The 18,542-nt window shown below is 42.8% G+C and overlaps 1 protein-coding gene across 1 annotated transcript; it reads left to right on the top strand.

The window, feature by feature from the left end:
• Positions 1-1,452: 1,452 nt before the first annotated feature.
• Positions 1,453-6,449, top strand: pck1 (phosphoenolpyruvate carboxykinase 1 (soluble)). The gene is made up of 10 exons (XM_084038657.1): positions 1,453-1,563; positions 1,930-2,216; positions 2,663-2,847; positions 3,058-3,261; positions 3,700-3,887; positions 3,974-4,136; positions 4,241-4,465; positions 4,750-4,881; positions 4,981-5,076; positions 5,259-6,449. The coding sequence occupies exons 2-10, from the start codon at positions 1,993-1,995 to the stop codon at positions 5,714-5,716; spliced, it is 1,875 nt and encodes a 624-aa protein (XP_083894783.1). The 5' UTR covers positions 1,453-1,563; positions 1,930-1,992; the 3' UTR covers positions 5,717-6,449.
• The last annotated feature ends 12,093 nt before the right edge of the window (positions 6,450-18,542 follow it).

The raw sequence follows: 18,542 nt of genomic DNA, 5'->3' as shown, positions 1-18,542 counted from the left end.
TGGGATCTGGATCAGACTCAGATCGGAGTTACGATTGGCTGCTGCGTCAGTGATGCGGTCAAGTGCGGACACCTTCACATCCGCCTGCTCAAGATTTTCGAGCGTGACCCCAGAAAAAGATTTGCTTTAAAAAATAACTACTGTTCTTAAAACAGAATACAACCGCCACTCCTCCCAACGACATCAGCCATTAACTACTACTTCTGCTGCTACTTCTAATACAACTATTGGGGTACTATAGCATTAATACTGATACAAGACAGTAGAATGATTACTACACTTGTACCTCCTTCTACTGCAACTACAACTACTGTGTAGGCCTACTATTGCTGTTTTCTAGTGAGTGTCATGCAAATAAATTAATACAAACCACATCCATCATTTTGCAGAAGCCCCTTTGTATTGTATGATGTGGCAAAACTTTTGATTTCACACAGGACAGGAAAACAGGTCGCCTGAGTAAAAATCCTGTGTTTGTTTGGCAACGCCCCTCCCTCCTACTGATACTAAAATATACCTTTAAAAGAATTTCCAGAAACATTTCTTGTGGATAAAATACCCCATATCAGCTTCTGTACAGATTAAAGAGTGAAGAACGGTGTCATTTGAATCTGACAATTCCATAATTTGATTGTACTCCTACAGCTGTAACCAGTGGCACTATTTATTACACCAAAATCTATTAAAACTTTACTCCAGATCAACTGCAACGCTCACTACTTTTACCTTTAAAGGCTAATTTAATGTGTCTAGAGGCCTTTTAACTGCTCCACTCTGGACTTCGACCATGTGAGGGTGAGCCCCCGTCTGTCGGCCAATAAGAAAAGGGCAAGCAGCCCGCGTCACACACTGACGAAGTCGAACCCTGAACTTACATCACACAGCGGGTCAAAGTTCAACAGCAGCTGCTGCAAAGAGGACAGACTCATATTACAAGTTATTATTACGTAATTGTTTGTCGGATTAATCTTTATGATCTGAGCTGAAAGATTAAAAATGTATCCATGAGAGAATTTAGTGTCCATTAATTTAGCTGATTCAGAGTTAAGTAATAAGTGAGTATTAAAAAAAACAAAAAACAAGGGAAGTTCTGAAAAATCAAGCATGTATCTTTCTTGCAGTTCTGACTTTGTCCACCCCAAACAAACTCACCCCCCAAAATTACAATCTTGTCTCTTCCCTTTCAGGAATGAGTGCATCACACCGAGATGCAATGCCAGCAGTAGTGAGTCTGAGTCTCTATCAGCTGAGATGGAACCGGTTCTGCGAAGGTGACGTGACGTCCTGCTGCCTATTAATGATTGGCTGGCGGCCTGTAACACTGTGTTTTTTCAGATCTGCAGGGAACAACAGGTTCATGCATACAGTCTCCCTCCCTCCCTCCCTCCCTCCCTCCCTCCTCTCTTGTGGGACATCCCAGAGTATAAAAAGAACAAACCCTCTTCACAGCAGATTACAACTGACCAAGAAGGAGAAAACAACACTTCTGGAAAACTGCCAACAGAGACACATCAGCCAATGAGGCCGAGCTAAAGACTCCCTGCTCCGAACAAACAACTGAAGGTAAGCTGATGCTGCCTGTGAGGAGGGATATGGAGGATGTCAGCCGAATGAATGCGGCTGACATCCTCCATATCCCTGAGTGGGATGCTGTTCCATCACTCCAAGCTGAAGGCTGCAGCACTTCATTGACAGACGATGCAGCATTTAATATTCATAATAGTAGAAATCTAACAGCTCAGAAAAAGGACGGGAAAGACAGAAAATGTTAAGTGAAGGACTTTAAGAACACAAAAAAATCATGTGCTTACCTTTTACCTTCTACCCATCCTTCACCCCTCGTCTCTTTTCTTTTCCTTCCTCACCCTTATTTTGTCTGTTCTCATGTCAACTGCTCCCCCTTCTACTCCTTTCCTTTCCACCCTAAAGCTTGTCCACTCCAAGACATCCTCTCTACCTTCCTTCGGCTCACTCCCACCAGACTCCGACGCCATGCCTCCTCAGCTTCCGTCCCAGAACCAGAGCGGCCCCAGGATCCTGCAGGGCGACCTCAGTGCCCTCAGCCCGGCCGTCAAGGAGTTTGTGGACACCAATGTGATTCTGTGCCAGCCCGACTCCCTCCACATCTGCGACGGCTCAGACGAGGAGAATGGCCTCATCCTGACCCAGCTGGAGGAGCAGGGCCTGATCAAGAAGCTCAACAAATATGAGAACTGGTATGTTGGCTGGGGTGTGAATCTGGTTTGGCAGCAGTTAAAAATAGTATCAGAGAGAATTTGTTTAAAATGTTTAAGTGGGGGACTACAAAGACCTTGATGATATAAAAGAAATGTCTACTGATGATAGCTGGATTTCAGATCAGGTCTTAGAGAGTTTTAAATGTTTTTTTTACTATCAGCTGTGGTTGTTTTTGCACAAACCAAAGTTGGCGTAATGCCCTGTCAGTGCATCACTTCGTCGTCAGCTGTTGAAATAAACAACAACTGCAAAAGGTCGACATTCTGTCAAACCAGTAAATCCAGCTGGTTCAGTCACATCATGCAGGATTAGCAGCAGGTGTAAAACAACAAGTGCTTGCACACAGTTGCTTCAGGGTAACATTTTCCTAATCCCTCTATTTGCAAAATAATAAATTAAATCAAATCCATTCCTTCTCCTGCAGCTGGTTGGCCAGGACCGACCCGAGGGACGTGGCTCGTGTGGAGAGTAAGACCGTGATTGTGACCCGGGACCAGAGGGACACGGTGCCCACACCGCTGGAGGGCGGAGTCAGCCAGCTGGGACGCTGGATGTCCCCGGAAGAGTTCGACAAAGAGATGGCTCAGAGGTTCCCCGGCTGCATGAAAGGTACCACAGGGAACAATATTTGGCTCAACGAACATATAAATTATCATGAAACATTCTGAAATAGAACTTGGAATATACATAAAATATATTTTAAGAACCAAGAGCTTCCCTTTATAAATTTATTTTAGACATGAATTAGATCATTATTATTTTGATTGATTACGAAGAAAGCCAAGTGACATGTTGACATCCGACTCGCCCTCTCCTCAGGTCGCACCATGTACGTGATTCCCTTCAGCATGGGTCCCGTAGGTTCCCCCCTCTCCAAGATCGGAGTGGAGCTGACGGACTCTCCCTACGTGGTGGCCAGTATGAGGGTGATGACCCGCATGGGGAAGACGGTGCTGTCCGCTCTGGGTACGGGCGAGTTCGTCCGCTGTCTGCACTCTGTCGGCTGCCCTCTGCCACTTAAAAGTAAGTTGACAGCATCAACACAACAATAACTACAAATAACTTCTGTAATTCACATTCAGCAGCTAAGGAAATACTGAATACTAGCTAATGAAAAGGAATAGTATTCCTATTGCACTTCTATTACAACCATTACTATTTCAGTTCACTGCTGATACCTCTTTGAGTCATTTCATACCCTTAAAGCACTTCTTTTAGTAATAACAACAACAAATAATACTGATTATGACGCTATGATATTACAACTTGTATTATTTATACATTAACAGCAAATACTAATGCAATACAATAACTACCATTAATGCTACAACTGCTATGTTGTATGTACAACTCGCCTAATACTATTGCTGATTGCTATTTTCACTTATAATATATTAAACTCTCCTCTGTCCCCCAAACACTTGCTGTCCACTGATTCCGACAAACCCATTTGTTCTTCAGGGCCCCTGGTGAACAACTGGCCCTGTAACCCCGAGCAGACGTTAATCGGCCACATCGCCGACCGCAGGCAGATCATTTCTTTCGGTAGTGGTTACGGAGGAAACTCCCTGCTGGGGAAGAAGTGCTTCGCCCTGCGCATTGCCTCACGTATCGCCAAGGAGGAGGGCTGGTTGGCAGAGCACATGCTGGTAAGGCAGGAAAAGAAAATCATATCTCATGATGACAGGGACTTCCCTCAACAATCTGACCAACACTGAATGTTTCTCCTGCTCAGATCCTGGGCGTCACCAACCCCGCTGGGGAGAAGAAGTACATGGCGGCGGCCTTCCCCAGCGCCTGCGGGAAGACCAACCTGGCCATGCTTTGCCCCACGCTCCCCGGCTGGAAGGTTGAATGTGTGGGAGACGACATCGCCTGGATGAAGTTTGACGACCAAGGTGAGTGATCCATTAATGTATAAATGTAGCCAACAGGGACATTAAAAATACAATAATGATAATAATAATAACAACAACTCTTCTTTATATGTTTTCCTCGCTAGGCAACCTACGTGCCATCAACCCTGAGAATGGCTTTTTCGGAGTAGCGCCAGGCACCTCAGCCAAAACCAACCCCAACGCCATGGAGACCATCATCAAGAACACCATTTTCACCAATGTTGCAGAGACCAGCGACGGCGGTGTGTACTGGGAGGGAATGGACCAGCCACTGCCTGAGGGAGTCACCATCACCTCCTGGAAGAACAAACCCTGGAGCTCACAGGATGGTAAGAGTTTGTAAATTTGGTAAACATCTGGTAATGGGCCTAGAAAACGCATTATATGTTCTCTAAATTGGGCCCATTATATAATCGTGTCCCAGGCTATTGTAATAATTTTGAAGAAAAAGTGTTTTCAAATCATAAATAATTGAATAGGCATCACTGTAGACAACCAATCTCTCATTTTGTCAGTAGTAAATTACACTTTTACGGAATTCATGCGTTTCAAAGCTCTTTAAGAGAAAAAAACAGATGTGTTGTGAAATAAAGCTTCCTCCCCCCCTCCCCAGGCGAACCCTGCGCTCACCCAAACTCTCGTTTCTGCACTCCGGCTGGGCAGTGTCCCATCATCGACCCGCTGTGGGAATCCCCGGAGGGAGTCCCTATTGAGGCCATCATCTTCGGAGGGCGCAGGCCAGAAGGTGAGCAGAGAACTGAACGAGACATTACGAAGCGGGATCAAATAAGTGGGCAGAAAAAAACGGAACAAGAAATAACGCGATACTCTCACTTCTTTTCAGGCGTCCCTCTGGTGTACGAGGCTTTCAGCTGGCAGCATGGGGTCTTTGTCGGAGCAGCCATGAGGTCAGAGGCCACAGCTGCAGCTGAATACAAAGGTCAGTAAAGCTTTCTAATTCTTCACCTAGAGGATAAGATGTTTTGCTTGCTTGGACATTGACTATGCATTAATCAAGACCAAGATCCTCATTTGTATCAAGTTTTTTTAAACTGGATTTATGTTCCAAGGAGAGAACTAAAAAGACACTAAGCTATTCTCTTCTCTTGCTCTTCTCTGCAGGCAAGATGATCATGCACGACCCCTTCGCCATGCGACCCTTCTTCGGCTACAACTTCGGCCAGTACCTCTCCCACTGGCTGAGCATGGCCGACCGCCCCGGCGCCAAGCTCCCCAAGATCTTTCACGTGAACTGGTTCCGCAAGAGCCCCACTGCCGGATTCCTCTGGCCCGGTTTCGGCGACAACATCCGCGTGCTGGACTGGATGTTCAGGCGGGTGAACGGCGAGGCCGGCGCCATGCCCTCTGCCGTGGGCTACCTGCCCTGCTGCGACTCCCTGAACCTCGGGGGCCTGCAGGGGGACGTGGACCTCCAGGAGCTGTTCTCCCTGGATCAGGAGTTTTGGCAGCGGGAGGTGGAGGAGGTGAGGAAGTACTTCACCACCCAGGTGAACGACGACCTGCCCAACGAGGTGGGCCGGCAGCTGGAGCTTCTGCAGCAGAGAGTGAAGCAGATGTAAACGCAGCATGTTGGCGAATCTGAACGAGCTTATCGGTAATTTCAAAGAGGAAGTTTATTAAATCTACGACATATCAGAAATTCGAGAGCAGAATGTGAGTAATTCCAGATTATCACTCAGATTTATAATAAAGAATTCCTTCCTTGGAGGTGGAGCCTCTCAAAGCCATGAAAGAGGAACAATTCTCCCGATATTCAGTTTTTACTGTATTTCTTTGATTCAACTTGAAATCTTCCCTGTTTGTGAGATTATTATTCTGAAAATGTTTCTGTTAAAGTTGAGCTGGGGGATGTTGAGACGAATGATATGAATTTGTATGAAATTGTAGGAAACATTCCTTACTGTGCTCATTGTAACTATGACAACCAGTGGGCTGGTGATCTGCTGATCTGAATAGGAACCGTTTCCTTTTCTGTCCTTTCACATGCTGTTGTAACAGCTAACAGTGTTTTAAACTGTTGCTTCAATGTTTTGTCCTACTGTACGTCTGAATTTTACTATTTAATAGTAACTTATTATGAGCGCACATCACACTGTCGTCGCCATATGGATTTGTATGGCACAGAAAGAATAGCGAGTCCAGCTAAGCTAGGTTAGTTAGCGTGGCTACGAACATGGGGGGAAATGTACGTTTTCTGTTCCTGTCTGTTTTTTGTCTTAATTTATTTTTATACACCATCTGTATATTTCTGTTCTATTTTGATGAGAGAGAAAAATAAATGTTTTTTTCAAATATCTGGTCTTGCTGTTTTCATTTTATTAAAGTGTAGATGTTAAAGTGTAGAACCAAAAAAAAGTTGCCATTGTAGATTTCTGCAAACCAGGACAATAAGGATTTCACAAATGTCACATTTGGCTAGTAAATCTAGTTCACTAAGGATTGAGAAGAAAATAGACAATTGACATAAATGGATTTTACCACATAACGTTCAATAACGACGTACAATATTTGTTCCATCTAATATACATAAAATCCTGCTTCACCCAATGTTAGAAACATCTGTGTGGTAAAATGTGCTTGATGCTACTGTTAGCCTTGGCATGTGATACATTATATATATGTAGATATATCTACATGTATATATTTTGGGGTTTGTAGCTTTGACAAAGAAGAATCTCATTTCAGTTTCAGACCTTCGTTTCAAATAGTTTTTTTTAGCAAATTGTAATTAGCTCAGATGTTTATATTTCCCAAATTATGTAATAAAGCAACGCTTGAATTTGCATTGTCTACATTGATAAATACGAGACAGAAAAATTGCAGCTTTGTGCATTTTACAGTACACCATAGTTTACATGAGGAAACGCTTCCAGGCCAGACTGTTATATTGACACATATGTATCTTGACTATACCTTTGTACACAATGACACAAGGTCTCATCTGTGACGGCAGTGCCGCAACGGTCATTGACAGAAATATTTACCGTGGAGAGATAATCTCAACGATGATGCTGATGCTGTGTGTGTGCGACTTGTTTCAAAACAAGCTCTTCTTGTTTTTCAAATGTCAAACATGATTTGAAGAGAAATGTAGGCCTACTCAGGCCAGTGAAAACTGTCAATACATAAAATGTAAATTAATCCATAAACCACATACAGCATAATGTTGCAGAAATAACATCAAGGGTGAAAAAAACCCCACTTATGTTCAAATATGCAAATTAGGCATTAAAGCTAGGTTCAACATTCTTGTTTCATTTTGTTGATTTGTTGTAATATTCACAGGTTCGTACTAAGGGAATGTAGGATCTCTTTGTGTCACTCCATAAATATGAGAAATAAACTGTCAAAAGCCACAAGAAAATTATACATTTCCGCCAAGATTTTTTGGAATAAAATGTTCAACAAATCCGGCTGTGAATGATGCAAACGCCTCTGTAGAAACCTTCAGGATCTCAACAGGAAAGACAGTGTAAAGGTTGGTGGATGTAAGAGCTGCTGAAGTGGAGACTTCTGGCTAATTTCGAGGAAACAACCTTTAAACATGTCAAAGTTCATCCATCCAACATTTTGAAGACACTGCAAGTAAATAGAGTTGATTACTTAAATTAAGACAGGTAATTTGTATTACACGTCGTTTTCTGAGAACTGTGCAAATGAGTCGTTAACTAATTCTAACTTTTGCTCCATTTAGGAGAAATAAACACCAAAATGTGTATTTTGGATTCTTTTTCTTTCCACTAGTCTGGAAAAGATGTGATATCGAAGCAAAACAGCCTAAAATCTCTAAATTGTCCAACGCATTTCAAACAACGCTTTTGCCCGATGCGTCCTGAATGAATAGTGTGCAGCTGTGTGAGGCCGAATGTGTTTGTGCAGCTGTTGTGTAAGACGTGAAGATAATGACGGTGACTGAAGTTAATCATCACTCACTTGTTTTTGACACTATCTGCGATCCTGAGTGTTTTTACCATGTTGCTTTGTAATGTAATGTAATGTTTCTGAGGACAAACAACACAGTGAAATGTTTTAGGTCAGCGGCTGATCTCAACTTGACTTCTACAGATAAACAATCAGACTTTTGCATGACGACGTCCAATGCATCCATGTATGAAGACTTCAAAACCGGTAACTGACAATAAAGAAGGATCAGTTTTCTCATTTTAAGCCGTCGATAACATTTTTTTCACCTCAGGAGAAATGTTAGATTGTTGAAAGAAACAAGAACGCAGACAAGCTGCGGCGTAAGGAAGAATATCTCCATCCAATCAAGATATTCTTTGCCCGAAACGAGTCCTTGAAGTCTTATTTTCACGTGACTCTCCTTTGCCTTTGTGGAAATAACATTTCCACCTGTTTGGAGAAATGGAAATCTATATCTTATATCTCTATATCTGCACCGGAATCAAGAAAAACAATGCAACTGGAATTTCTAGAAATTTTTCCTGAAGTGGAACTTTAGGAAATCTCCTCTCATGTAATATTTATGAGCATTTTGGATACAACATTAACCTACAAACACACCACTTTAATACAAATCTGTCCTCCCATAGAAGTCCCAGTGATGCAGGAATCGTGAGAAGTGAAGTCAATAGAATGAAACCTGCCCAGTACAGACATGGTGTTATGTTGACCTTCACCAATATGCTGTTATGCAATTAACTCTGTTAATCTCTCAACATGTAACTTAAAGAAAAAAAACATACATGACTTTGCTGTGAGCATTAACAGGAATGTTTGTCAGATTGTTTGGTCAGAATCGGGTCCTCTTTGAGACAATCATTAACGCCTCGTGTTCTGCCACGCAGCGTCTGAGTGTCCTTGGTTTTTGGCGACCTCGTCTGAAGAAATAATTACCTCTCAGTTTTACCGCGTGTCTCAAACTGCTTGTTTTCCAGCACATTTCTTATCTGACACATAACTGCATTGTACCTGATCCCTTATCTTCCATTTTTATTTTTCCAAGATTTTTATGACTTTATAACAAAACTGTTTTATAACATGTTATTACATGTAAGCGCGCAGTTATATTTTTCGAATAAAAATGATCCATGCTTCAGACACAATAAAACTTGATATATGTTGCAAAATCAGGCTTATTGTAATCTTGCAGATCAAATGACTAAATGCTGTATGATAGATGTGTCTTATGGTTGTTAACCCACAGAGGATGATCACGGACTCTGCAGCTCCACGGAGCCTTTTAGTCCCTTTTAGATCAACGTTTTGGTTTTACCCCACATGTGCTGTGTTGTTTTGTCTGCACTGGACACCAAACCGCAAAAGTGAGAAGCAAGCTGGTGAAAACATCTAACAGCTAAAGTCAGTGGTGGAGACCAAACCAGAGTTTAAAGGAGATGAACTTGCTTTGAGATGGAGGACACAAACAAACCTGCTCACCAGGAAAAATGTTTGCATGTTTCTGCAAAACTTTAAAAAAGTAATAAATTCATGAATAGGTTTTATGTAAGCCTCTTATCAAGCTGGCAGAAATACACAACGACACAATAACTAACACCATAGCGTAGTAACGTAACAGTGTACCACAAACAAACAGCAGCCCTGAGCAGAACTTCTTATACAATGTTATGTAACAAGGGTAATGTTACATAACAAGAAAGCTTTTTTGCATCATAATTACACCACATAACATTCCCTCACTTATTGGACAATACTTGCTCCGACCAAATGTGAAAACATTCAACGTATCCAAGCTTTGCAGACACGCCAACATCGTTTCCCTGGCGATGCAAACGCAACTCTGAATGAGCGAGAATGTTGCAACACAGCTTCAGTGACACAAGTAGACACACTTTTGCCATGAAATGAATTAAAACACCACAAACAGACTCTTTGTAGCTGTAGAAATACGTCCAATGATCTTTGTGCCTGTCAGGGGAGCAGGAATATTTGTATCAGCTGTTTTGATAAAATGCCACAGCTCTTATCAGGGTTCAGGTGTTGGTGTGAGTACTCTTCCAATTGCTGTTTCATTAAATATTGATAACGAAGGTCGGTCAAAGTTTTATTGTCTCCATTTTCACATCTCTTCTCCGTCTTCTTTATTCCCGTCTTTTCTTCCTTCCTTCCTTCCTTCCTTCCTTCCTTCCTTCCCTCCTTGCTCCCTTCGTTTCTAATCAGCCCGGCTCTTATCAAACTTTGGATTCCTACATTCTTTAATCAGCTGATTCAAACACCAGTTGGAAACTTTATTAGACTTTGTTTTAAATCTTTTCATCTCCTCTGCCAACTGAGTCATAAAAAACATCCAGACTGATGTTCGTCCAGCAGGCCGACTGCCAACCAGAGACCGACTGACGATGGAGAGGTCATAGTGTTGGTTCCAGTCCGAAACTTTATAACTTTTGAATTTGCACTTCTGTCTGCAACTGGATCCTGGACTCTCTGGACCAGCAGAAGTCCGTCTGTCAGGTTGGATGACCGCAGGCAGCAAAGAAAAGACCGGTTTTCATGAATCAATCAGACTGAGCAGCTGTTTGCATTATTCATAATGCATGCTGAGGTGTTTGAACATTTCTTTGCACGATGTCACGAATGACATGAACGAGGCACATTTTTTTATTTGCACGAATTGAAATATTTCAAATCCAGTGCATGACGTTGTGATGGACAACCAAACAGAGTTGAGATTCTCCTCCTGTCGTCGCTGAGTCATGAATACAGACAAAAGCACATTGTAGCGATGCGTGGTCATCCAGAGTTGTTATGCATTTTAGGCGTTTTCGTGTGTCATTTCTGTGGCGTTAACATTGAAATTCATATGCCAACTGTTGAGAGCGTGCTGGACAAACCCTGTTTTATCTTTAGACTTTATAAGTTCTGGAGGAGACCTCCAGGATAACGGAGGTGCACTGAAATGTATCACAGCTAAAGTGTTAGCAGCCTTCAGGCAACGATGGCTACCGAAGAACGAGCTCATCAGCGAGAGAGAGAGAGAGAGACAGAGAGAGAGAGAGAGAGAGAGAGAGAGAGAGAGAGAGAGAGAGAGAGAGAGAGAGAGAGACAGACGAGGTGCATGAAGGGAAGTTGTGCAACGGAAGGTTGGGTAATCAGCTGTGTGTGTGTGTGTGTGTGTGTGTGTGTGTGTGTGTGTGTGTGTGTGTGTTCTTGTGTAGTGGGCCTCACAGCTGCAAGAGGTGACACAGTGACATCACAGAGGGTCCGCGCGGACACTCACCCAATGCTTCACATCAGCAGTGACGTGAGCTCAAACCGGGCCGTGATTGGTCACCGCCGAGAGGGAATCCCAGCTGATGTAGAGGAGCGTCCGGCTGCAGCCTGAAGCTTCCACACATCAACCTCCCGTCACCGAAACATCATCATATATATATATATACAGATACAGATACAGGTAGAGTGAGACAGATACAGTTAGAGAGAGACAGATAAGTGTGAAACATATACAGTTAAAGAGAGACAGATACGGGTATAGAGAGGCAGATAAAGGTAGAGTGAGACAGATACAGGTAGAGAGAGGTAGAGAGAGACAGATACAGGTAGAGTGAGACAGATACAGGTAGAGTGAGGTAGAGAGAGACAGATACAGGTAGAGTGAGACAGATACAGTTAGAGAGAGACAGATACAGGTAGAGAGAGACAGATACAGCTAGAGTGAGGTAGAGAGAGACAGATACAGTTAGAGTGAGACAGATACAGGTAGAGTGAGACAGATACAGTTAGAGTGAGACAGATACAGCTAGAGTGAGGTAGAGAGAGACAGATACAGTTAGAGTGAGACAGATACAGGTAGAGTGAGGCAGATACCGTTAGAGAGAGACAGATACAGGTAGAGAGAGAGACAGATACAGCTAGAGTGAGGTAGAGAGAGACAGATAGAGTTAGAGTGAGACAGATACAGGTAGAGTGAGACAGATACAGTTAGAGTGAGACAGATACAGGTAGAGTGAGACAGATACAGGTAGAGAGAGGTAGAGAGAGACAGATACAGGTAGAGTGAGACAGATACAAGTAGAGTGAGACAGATACAGGTAGAGAGAGGTAGAGAGAGACAGATACAGGTAGAGTGAGACAGATACAGTTAGAGTGAGACACAGGTAGAGTGAGACAGATATAGTTAGAGAGACAGATACAGGTAGAGTGAGACAGATACAGTTAGAGTGAGACAGATACAGTTAGAGAGAGACAAATACAGGTAGAGTGAGACAGATACAGGTAGAGAGAGACAGATACGGGTAGAGTGAGACAGATACAGGTAGAGAGAGACAGATACAGGTAGAGTGAGACAGATACAGTTAGAGTGAGACACAGGTAGAGTGAGACAGATATAGTTAGAGAGACAGATACAGGTAGAGTGAGATAGATACCGTTAGAGTGAGACAGATACAGTTAGAGTGAGACACAGGTAGAGTGAGACAGATACAGTTAGAGAGAGACAGATACAGGTAGAGTAAGACAGATACAGGTAGAGAGAGGAAGAGAGAGACAGATACAGGTAGAGTGAGACAGATACAGGTAGAGTGAGGTAGAGAGAGACAGATACAGGTAGAGTGAGGCAGATACCGTTAGAGAGAGACAGATACAGGTAGAGAGAGAGACAGATACAGCTAGAGTGAGGTAGAGAGAGACAGATAGAGTTAGAGTGAGACAGATACAGGTAGAGTGAGACAGATACAGTTAGAGTGAGACAGATACAGGTAGAGTGAGACAGATACAGGTAGAGAGAGGTAGAGAGAGACAGATACAGGTAGAGTGAGACAGATACAAGTAGAGTGAGACAGATACAGGTAGAGAGAGGTAGAGAGAGACAGATACAGGTAGAGTGAGACAGATACAGTTAGAGTGAGACACAGGTAGAGTGAGACAGATATAGTTAGAGAGACAGATACAGGTAGAGTGAGACAGATACAGTTAGAGTGAGACAGATACAGTTAGAGAGAGACAAATACAGGTAGAGTGAGACAGATACAGGTAGAGAGAGACAGATACGGGTAGAGTGAGACAGATACAGGTAGAGAGAGACAGATACAGGTAGAGTGAGACAGATACAGTTAGAGTGAGACACAGGTAGAGTGAGACAGATATAGTTAGAGAGACAGATACAGGTAGAGTGAGATAGATACCGTTAGAGTGAGACAGATACAGTTAGAGTGAGACACAGGTAGAGTGAGACAGATACAGTTAGAGAGAGACAGATACAGGTAGAGTAAGACAGATACAGGTAGAGAGAGGAAGAGAGAGACAGATACAGGTAGAGTGAGACAGATACAGTTAGAGTGAGACACAGGTAGAGTGAGACAGATATAGTTAGAGAGACAGATACAGGTAGAGTGAGACAGATACAGTTAGAGTGAGAGTGAGACAGATACAGTTAGAGAGAGGTAGAGAGAGACAGATACAGGTAGAGTGAGACAGATACAGGTAGAGTGAGACAGATACAGGTAGAGAGAGACAGATACAGGTAGAGTGAGACAGATACAGTTAGAGTGAGACACAGGTAGAGTGAGACAGATATAGTTAGAGAGACAGATACAGGTAGAGAGAGACAGATACAGGTAGAGTGAGACAGATACAGTTAGAGTGAGACACAGGTAGAGTGAGACAGATATAGTTAGAGAGACAGATACAGGTAGAGTGAGACAGATACAGTTAGAGTGAGAGTGAGACAGATACAGTTAGAGAGAGGTAGAGAGAGACAGATACAGGTAGAGTGAGACAGATACAGTTAGAGTGAGACACGGGTAGAGTGAGACAGATATAGTTAGAGAGACAGATACAGGTAGAGTGAGACAGATACAGTTAGAGTGAGACAGATACAGTTAGAGAGAGACAAATACAGGTAGAGTGAGACAGATACAGGTAGAGAGAGACAGATACGGGTAGAGTGAGACAGATACAGGTAGAGAGAGACAGATACAGGTAGAGTGAGACAGATACAGTTAGAGTGAGACACAGGTAGAGTGAGACAGATACAGTTAGAGAGAGACAGATACAGGTAGAGTAAGACAGATACAGGTAGAGAGAGGAAGAGAGAGACAGATACAGGTAGAGTGAGACAGATACAGTTAGAGTGAGACACAGGTAGAGTGAGACAGATATAGTTAGAGAGACAGATACAGGTAGAGTGAGACAGATACAGTTAGAGTGAGAGTGAGACAGATACAGTTAGAGAGAGGTAGAGAGAGACAGATACAGGTAGAGTGAGACAGATACAGGTAGAGTGAGACAGATACAGGTAGAGAGAGACAGATACAGGTAGAGTGAGACAGATACAGTTAGAGTGAGACACAGGTAGAGTGAGACAGATATAGTTAGAGAGACAGATACAGGTAGAGAGAGACAGATACAGGTAGAGTGAGACAGATACAGGTAGAGTGAGACAGATACAGTTAGAGAGAGACAGATACAGGTAGAGAGAGACAGATACAGGTATAGTGAGACAGGTACAGTTAGAGTGAGACAGATACAGTTAGAGTGAGACACAGGTAGAGTGAGACACAGTTAGAGAGAGACAGATACAGGTAGAGTGAGACAGATACAGTTAGAGAGAGACAGCTACAGGTAGAGTGAGACAGCTACATGTATAGTGAGACAGGTACAGTTAGAGTGAGACAGATACAGTTAGAGTGAGACACAGGTAGAGTGAGACACAGTTAGAGAGAGACAGATACAGGTAGAGTGAGACAGATACAGTTAGAGAGAGACAGCTACAGGTAGAGTGAGACAGCTACAGGTAGACAGCTACAGGTAGAGTGATACAGATACAGTTAGAGAGAGACAGATACAGGTAGAGAGAGACAGATATAGGTAGAGTGAGACAGGTACAGTTAGAGTGAGACACAGGTAGAGTGAGACACAGTTAGAGAGAGACAGATACAGGTAGAGTGAGACAGATACAGTTAGAGAGAGACAGCTACAGGTAGAGTGAGACAGCTACAGGTAGACAGCTACAGGTAGAGTGAGACAGATACAGTTAGAGAGAGACAGATACAGGTAGAGTGAGACAGATACAGTTAGAGAGAGACAGCTACAGGTAGAGTGAGACAGCTACAGGTAGACAGCTACAGGTAGAGTGAGACAGCTACAGGTAGAGTGAGACAGCTACAGGTAGACACCTACAGGTAGAGTGAGACAGCTACAGGTAGAGTGAGACAGCTACAGGTAGACAGCTACAGGTAGAGTGAGACAGCTACAGGTAGAGACCTGATTCTGAGGTGAGACTGACGTAGAAACTTGGCAGGAAGAGAAAAGTCTGGAATGCAGATAAAGTCATTGAGTCATTGGAATCTAATCAATATCTGGCTGGGAGTCAATCATCCAGTGATCAGGCAGCGTCCACGCACCGACCCACCAGTCTCACACCTGCAGCGCCAAGTCATCCCAGACCAGACCAAGTCTGGTATTCTTTGGTTGAGTGTCAAGTCCTTGAGGGGAAGTTCAGGTCAAGTTTAGTTATTCTGAATTCCACATCAAGTCCAGGTCCAATCTCACATCAAATCTCAAGTTTGTCTCATGAAATCTCAGGTCAAATTATTATAAATCCAGGTCCAGTCTCACGTCTGTCAGATGGATCATCAGATCAGGTCTCAAGTTATTTTTAATCCCAGATCAAGTGTCCAGACAAGTCACTTTTTGACAAGTCCAGGTCCAGCTTAAATCAGTCACATGGAGTATGTCCATCTGTATGCCCATCTGTCTGCCCGTCTGTCTTTTTAATATCACCTTTAAAGAGTGAGGAAGTCCGTTCAGGCTCCTGGATCACCGTAAAACCACGGGATTCTGATATCTCCTGGTTTGTACGCATGTGTTCAGTGTGAGAGGCCAGATGAGATAGATAACAGCTGATATCAGGCCTCCCAGAAATAAGAATCAGTAAGATGATTTAATAAAAAATGGCATACAGGTCCTGAAGATAAGATAAGTAATTATTATCCAGTGTGGAAGAATAAAAACATTCATGACACAATCCCTAACCACAATGCATTATGGGTAAAAGGGGACAGTAGGGAAAAAACACACAAAGGGGGAAATAATATAATGAATGATGGCTGGATTTTCTGGACCCTTAAACACAAATATAAGTGAAGTGCGCTACCTGCTGGTTGCAGTGAGAAACAGATCATACTGTGAGCTTTGATACAGCCCTGCATTCAAAATATATAAAAGTATTTAGATAGGAAAACGTAATATATGATTACTCATGCAATCATGTCAAAGCAGGATTTGACAGTTTTATCTGGTTGATCACACAAAACCATAAACTTCTAATTATGTTCATGAATCTGCTGGTTAGTTTCTCCATTAACCGATTGATTGGTTTGTAAGAATACTACCCAGAGTTCATAGTGTCTCCACTTTTGCTTAGTTCAATGAAGCTCTACATTATTATATTAACATTATTCAAACGTTGGAGAAGCTTGTAGCAGTGTTGACGGTGATGCTCGATTGGATGATTGACAGATGAGGTGCGTTTCACCTCTCGGCCAATCAGGGTGTGATGACGCCCTTTCTCCCGGGTTTAAGACAGACATGTCTGAGTGCAGAAGTTGGCCCCTGTTTTTAAGTTGAGACCATGTGGTGGAGATGAAAGTTCATCACAAATACCTTAGAGGCACTGAAGAGACACGAAACAAAAATCAACTTTGGAAAGGTTTTTCATTTTCCATGAAAGGAAATCAGAGCCGCACGGTGGTGTAGTGGTTAGCACCGTCCGGGTTCTTTCTGTGTGGAGTTTGCATGTTCTCCCCGTGTTAGTGTGGGTTCTCTCTGGGTTCTCCAGCTTACTTGGTGACTCTAAACGTCCCGTAGGTGTGAACGTGAGTGTGAATGCTGCGTGTCCAAACAGGATCAGCAGGTTGATAATGGATGGATGAAAAGTAAATCAGAGCACCAAAGAAATAAAACGACATGATATATAAATAATCAGAGGCAACGTGAACATATTTATAAAACTTTTTTATTCTTTTTTTTTAATCATAGGCTAATGATGTGTCCGATTCATACCGCGATCTGTGACAACGAGAAAACATTTGTAACAAACGGAGGAAAATAACAACGAAACCTTGCAACGCGTATAGACCATCCAATATAAATTAAAAGAAACAGTTTTTAATACACAAGTAAGCGATTATTATCACCAGCGAGGATAAGTAAGCCTCTATATAAGTATGTGAGCCATGCTGTGGAAAGAACAGACTTCATCTTTCTCCCACCTCAGTCTGCTGCCGATGATTGGATTCAGGAGAAATGGGAAGAGATCGGGGTTCCGACACATTAATATACGGCATGCCATGTGTGGGAACCCCGAGCAGAACGACCTGGAATATTGTACAAGTCCCACATGTTTCGATGCGTGCAGGATACAAGTCTTATACAATAGTCAGCGTGGTGGACGAGCATCAGAGCGTCCCAGAAGATAGCAGATGCTTCTTCAAATACAGAACCATACGTACTGCAACAAAAGAGTGTCTGTTTGTTTGTTTGTTTTTTGTCCATTTTGCACAAAAAGGCGCCGTGCAGTGCTGATTCAAAGAGCAGGTAACACAAAAAGACAAAACAGATCGTTTTACACTCCGCCTCTCTTAAAATACTTAATATCAGAGTTACAGGAAGTGGAAAAAGAGCCGTCCGTGAAGCGAAGAAAAGAGAGGTCTAACTCGTTTTTGTCTAAGAGTCTTGTTGATGATTTCTTCTTTGAAAATGTTGTTAATGATAACTTGGACAGAAAATGTGATTTTATTTGTTTATTTACGATCATTTGAAATAGATTCTTGTGTTGCGTTCCATCAAACGTCAGAAAGGAAAACACGGATCCAAGCTGGCGGGTCGGAGTTCCTCCAGGCCTTCAAACCCGAAAACGTACGAGACATTTCAACATCAGTGAGGATTCTTTTACTTTTCCATCATGTGGGAAGTTTGCAACCGTACCAAAGATTCCCGTTTGCTAGCACTCCGATAAAATGATGCATTAAAGTTGACGTTATGCTAACAATGCAACTTCAGTGGAGTTCTTTCTCTGTGTTTAAAAACATCTCTGGAACGCAGCACAAGTAACGAATTAGCTGAACCGCAAAACATTGAGGATCTTTTTTTTCTTCATTATGGAAGCCAATTTCAGAAAAAATCAATTCTTAAAAGTATTGTGTGTCTGAGTATGTTTTTCATGTCATTCCTCTTATTTAATCCATTCGTGTTTTATTTCCCGCTGTGAAGGGACTTCCATACGTCGCGGCCGCATAATGAGAAGTGTTTTTATCAATACGTTGTGGTCTGATGTCTGAAGTGTCATAAAGGCAAACGTTTTGGATCGGTTGACGGGCGTTTAGCAGGCGGACTAAGTCTCCGTTGAGCTCGGACGCCAGAAGGCACAAACGTAGACGCCGTGGACTCGTTGTCCACACGCACATG

The sequence above is a fragment of the Eutrigla gurnardus genome (genome assembly GCF_963514095.1).
Source record: "Eutrigla gurnardus genome assembly, chromosome: 2".
NCBI lineage: Eukaryota > Metazoa > Chordata > Actinopteri > Perciformes > Triglidae > Eutrigla > Eutrigla gurnardus.
The sequence above is the reverse complement of the archived record's forward strand: the minus strand, read 5'-3'. Positions and strand labels throughout refer to the sequence as shown.

Coding starts and splice junctions, on each gene's coding strand:
- pck1 (XM_084038657.1), top strand. CDS start 1,993: ATGCCTCCTCAGCTTCCGTCCCAGAACCAGAGCGGCCCCAGGATCCTG. Junction 2,848..3,057: donor GTTCCCCGGCTGCATGAAAG/GTACCACAGGGA, acceptor CCCTCTCCTCAG/GTCGCACCATGTACGTGATT. Junction 3,888..3,973: donor GGTTGGCAGAGCACATGCTG/GTAAGGCAGGAA, acceptor TCTCCTGCTCAG/ATCCTGGGCGTCACCAACCC.